The sequence below is a fragment of the Tupaia chinensis genome, unplaced genomic scaffold (assembly GCF_000334495.1).
Source record: "Tupaia chinensis unplaced genomic scaffold, TupChi_1.0 Scaffold000010_1, whole genome shotgun sequence".
Lineage (NCBI taxonomy): Eukaryota > Metazoa > Chordata > Mammalia > Scandentia > Tupaiidae > Tupaia > Tupaia belangeri.
In genome coordinates this window covers 4,808,986-4,812,806 of record NW_006159440.1, presented here as the reverse complement: position 1 = coordinate 4,812,806, position 3,821 = coordinate 4,808,986, and the positions used below count along the sequence as shown (strand labels likewise).

At 36.8% G+C, this 3,821-nt stretch overlaps 1 protein-coding gene across 1 annotated transcript; it reads left to right on the top strand.

Moving 5' to 3' along the window:
• The first annotated feature begins 2,143 nt into the window (after positions 1-2,143).
• LOC102502848 (olfactory receptor 13) lies at positions 2,144-3,076 on the top strand. Its single transcript, XM_006139894.1, has one exon. The coding sequence runs from the start codon at positions 2,144-2,146 to the stop codon at positions 3,074-3,076; it is 933 nt and encodes a 310-aa protein (XP_006139956.1).
• The last annotated feature ends 745 nt before the right edge of the window (positions 3,077-3,821 follow it).

Sequence of the window (3,821 nt, the reverse complement as noted above, 5' to 3'; positions counted from 1 at the left end):
ACTCCCATGACAGTTGGGAAGGGAACATTGGAGGCGATAAATTAGGAGTCCTTCCCTTTTCAAAGGCAGCTTGAAGAGCCAAGGTCCTGCCAGGACAATCCTCACAAGAGTATCAAGGCTTCTAGCAGCACCAGTAAGTTGAACCTACTGCAGAAATGTTTGCCTTTCTGAGTGAAGATATACCAGGGTCCTTATTCAACAATCATCTCTACCTACCCAGACTTAATTGCCCTGTGAGTTGTAGTGCAATGCAATATAACAGCATTTTCATTACTTGTTAACTTTTACTGTTGCGCTTTACTATTATATAAAAGTACATTTTTACTCTTTGATGCTCAAATTATGCTCATTGATAGTTTTGCTAGGATGAGTAAAATAAATTATAGTTATTAGTATTTTTTTAATTAGTATGTCACCTTATTAATATAATCAATATATTATTGATTAGTATTGGCTGATACCTATGTTTTAAAGTGAAAAGATAATGTGTGTTCACGTGAATTTCTAGCCAATGTTTAATATTAACAAAAAAAAACTTTGTTTAAAAAAATTAAAAATAAAAAACTAGGCTTAAAAGTATCACATACAAAGGACCAACAGGTGGCATGGTGGTTAAGGCACCAGACACTCCCACGTGGCCAACCACGGTTTGAGTCCTGAACTTGGTGGCTTGTTTTCTCACTCTCTCTCTCTCTCTCTCTGGTCAAAATGAAAATAAATAAATGTATAATATTAAATTAAATTAATAATTATTTTTTAAAAGTGTCACATACAGAAACAAATCAAGTAAATGTATACAAATGCTTATTTAACTGTTATACACATTCTTATGCAGCCACACAGAGTCTTATCAGGAGCAGGAGCTTAGGATTTTAATTACTCATAGCTCTACCCTCAGAATAATTTAAGGTCAATCACAGAAAATAACAAGTACCAGCAAATCCCTTCATCTTACCAGCCTGAGCACGGTACTCACTGTTGGAACGGTGGTAGGAGAGATCCTCTGCAAATGGGGTGACTATTTTTTATTATGTTATTTTATATTTTCTTAATTACATTTAATAGAATAGATTTTTAATGGGATTTTAGTTTTCTTTATAACTTCACGGTCACTTAAAGATCATTGCTTATCCCTGCTATCTACCAGAAGAGATGATTTTACATCAAAGATGAGAGTAAAATTTAAACAAAAAGAGTAACATGCTTGTTTTTACATTTTTACATTTACTGTGGGATCATAGAGCTAGAAATATGACTTAGTTTAATTTCTCAGAGAATTCAAATGTATCTCCTGAAGCATTTCTCACAGAAGTCAGTGAGTTATTGTCACTCTGGTATATTTAATCTTTCCTTTTTCAGAACAATAAACCCTGATATATACACCAAAATCTTAAAACTGTGTTAAATTTAAACTGGGTTATGGTATGTCTAATCTTAGTATATCCTGAAACCTTTGAACTAGAAATTAGTTTAATAGAGTTTTTTTTTTTTTTTGAGAGAGAGAGAGAGATTTTTACTATTGGGCATGTAGGCTCACTGGAGAGACAGGAGAGAGAGAGACAGAGAAACAGAAAGCTAGAAACAACCCCCTACCCCTCAGGGGGCGATGGCCACGTTGTAATCCCTTCTCCTCTATTCTTTGCCCGGTATTTTGTAGCTTAACAAAGTTTTAAGATTTTGGTGTATGTATCAGGGTTCATTGTTCTAAAAAAAGAAAAAAACAGTAACTTTGACTAATGTAAGCAAAGAAAAGCAGGATTTATTTGAAGAATATAGGGTAGCTCAGAGAATCAAACAAAAACTTTGTACTAGACTTGTGACAAAGTATCATGCAATAGTAATTACAAAATGTTAGCCTCCATTGAAAATATTACCAACATAGAAAAGAAAACATATGTGTTTGTGTATGTACATATATTTTTAAAACTTTATTTTAGAGTTACAAAATAAAGTTTTTAAAGATTTTTTGAAAAACAGAAAACTATCGCAGTTGTCTCTGAACATTTTTCTACTTCAAAAAAGAGCATCAAAGAAATGTATTAAATCTGTTTTTAAATACTATCTCTTTCTCAAGAAATTATCTTTCTTTCTTAAAGCTTCTCTTAAACCATGAACATTAACTCAATTTTGTTGTCACAGGGAGATGGGAGGCAATATGACATCTATCACAGAGTTCCTGCTACTGGGGTTTCCCTTCGGCCCAAGGATTCAGATGCTTCTCTTTGGGCTCTTCTCCTTGTTTTATACCTTCACCCTGTTGGGTAATGGGGTTATCCTAGGGCTCATCTGCCTGGACTCCAGACTGCACACCCCCATGTACTTCTTTCTCTCACACCTGGCTGTTGTTGACATTGCCTATACCTGCAACACGGTGCCCCAGATGTTGGTCAATCTCCTGAATCCAGCCAAGCCCATCTCCTTCACAGGCTGCATGACTCAGACCTTTCTCTTTTTGGCATTTGCTATCACTGAGTGTCTTCTCCTAGTGGTGATGTCCTACGACCGGTATGCAGCCATCTGCCATCCCCTCCGATACTCTGCAATTATGAGCTGGAGAGTCTGCATCACCCTGGCAGTAACCTCCTGGAGCATTGGCATCCTTCTGTCCATGATTCACCTAGTGTTACTTCTACCTTTACCCTTCTGTAAGCCCCAGAAAATTGATCACTTTTTCTGCGAAATCATGGCTGTTCTCAAACTTGCCTGTGCAGATACCCACGTCAATGAGAACATGGTCTTGGCTGGAGCCGTGTCTGTGCTGGTGGGACCCTTCTCCTCAGTCGTAATCTCATATATATGCATCCTCTGTGCCATCCTTAAGATCCATTCAGGGGAAGGTCAAAGAAAGGCCTTCTCCACCTGCTCATCCCACCTCTGTGTGGTTGGGCTCTTCTATGGCACAGCCATTATCATGTATGTTGGACCCCAATATGGGAACCCCAAGGAGCAGAAAAAATACCTCCTACTGTTTCACAGCCTTTTCAATCCCATGCTCAACCCCCTGATCTATAGTCTAAGGAACACAGACGTGAAGAACACGTTAAAGAGATTGTTGGGACTAGAAAGAGCTTTATGAAAAGGATCACACCAATATGGTTGACAGAAACCTAAGGAGTTATTATTTCAAGAGGTTCCTAACCCAACTCAGCATGAGAATTACCTGAGACATTTATTAAAAGCAGGGCTTTTCCTACCTTTAGATGACTGCTATGACAGGTGTTGGATGAATTCTAGAAATCTTCAAATACTGTCAATAGCAAATCATGGTGCACCTAGTCTGTGTCAGGACCAGGATGTGCACACCACAAATCTAGGGCAGTAACTTCATAATATCCTCATTAAACTGTGATCAAAACCATATCTCCCAAAATATTTTCCTCAAGATATTAGCCCAATAAGTGAACTTTAAAAAAATAAGTTCTTCATCAAATACATTTGAGAATTACTGAATAAGGTTTTTCTTTAGGGCTCATGATTTATATTAAAATAGCAAAAACTATACACATTCCTTTGGTTAAAAATAATAATAATTAATAATAATAATAATAATTTTATTCCAGTTGTTCACTAGCGTTTTCCAAACTTATTTGGTAATAAGTTTTCATTAACAGTTTGCTGGAAGAGATCTTGATATTGATTGACTTATTGTAAATACAGGTTGCAGCCACTTTGAAGAACAGAATAACTTTTTCCTGAAAGGTTAGTCTCTCCAGAGGACACAGTACAGTACCTTCAGCCAGCTTGTGGGGATCTGTGCTCTGTTTGGGTATAAAAAGTGAGGGCCATTGTCTCTATGCAATGATGGGTCATCTGGAACTAAT

Excerpts from the sequence above, each read along its gene's own strand:
- LOC102502848 (XM_006139894.1), top strand. The coding sequence starts at position 2,144 with ATGGGAGGCAATATGACATCTATCACAGAGTTCCTGCTACTGGGGTTT.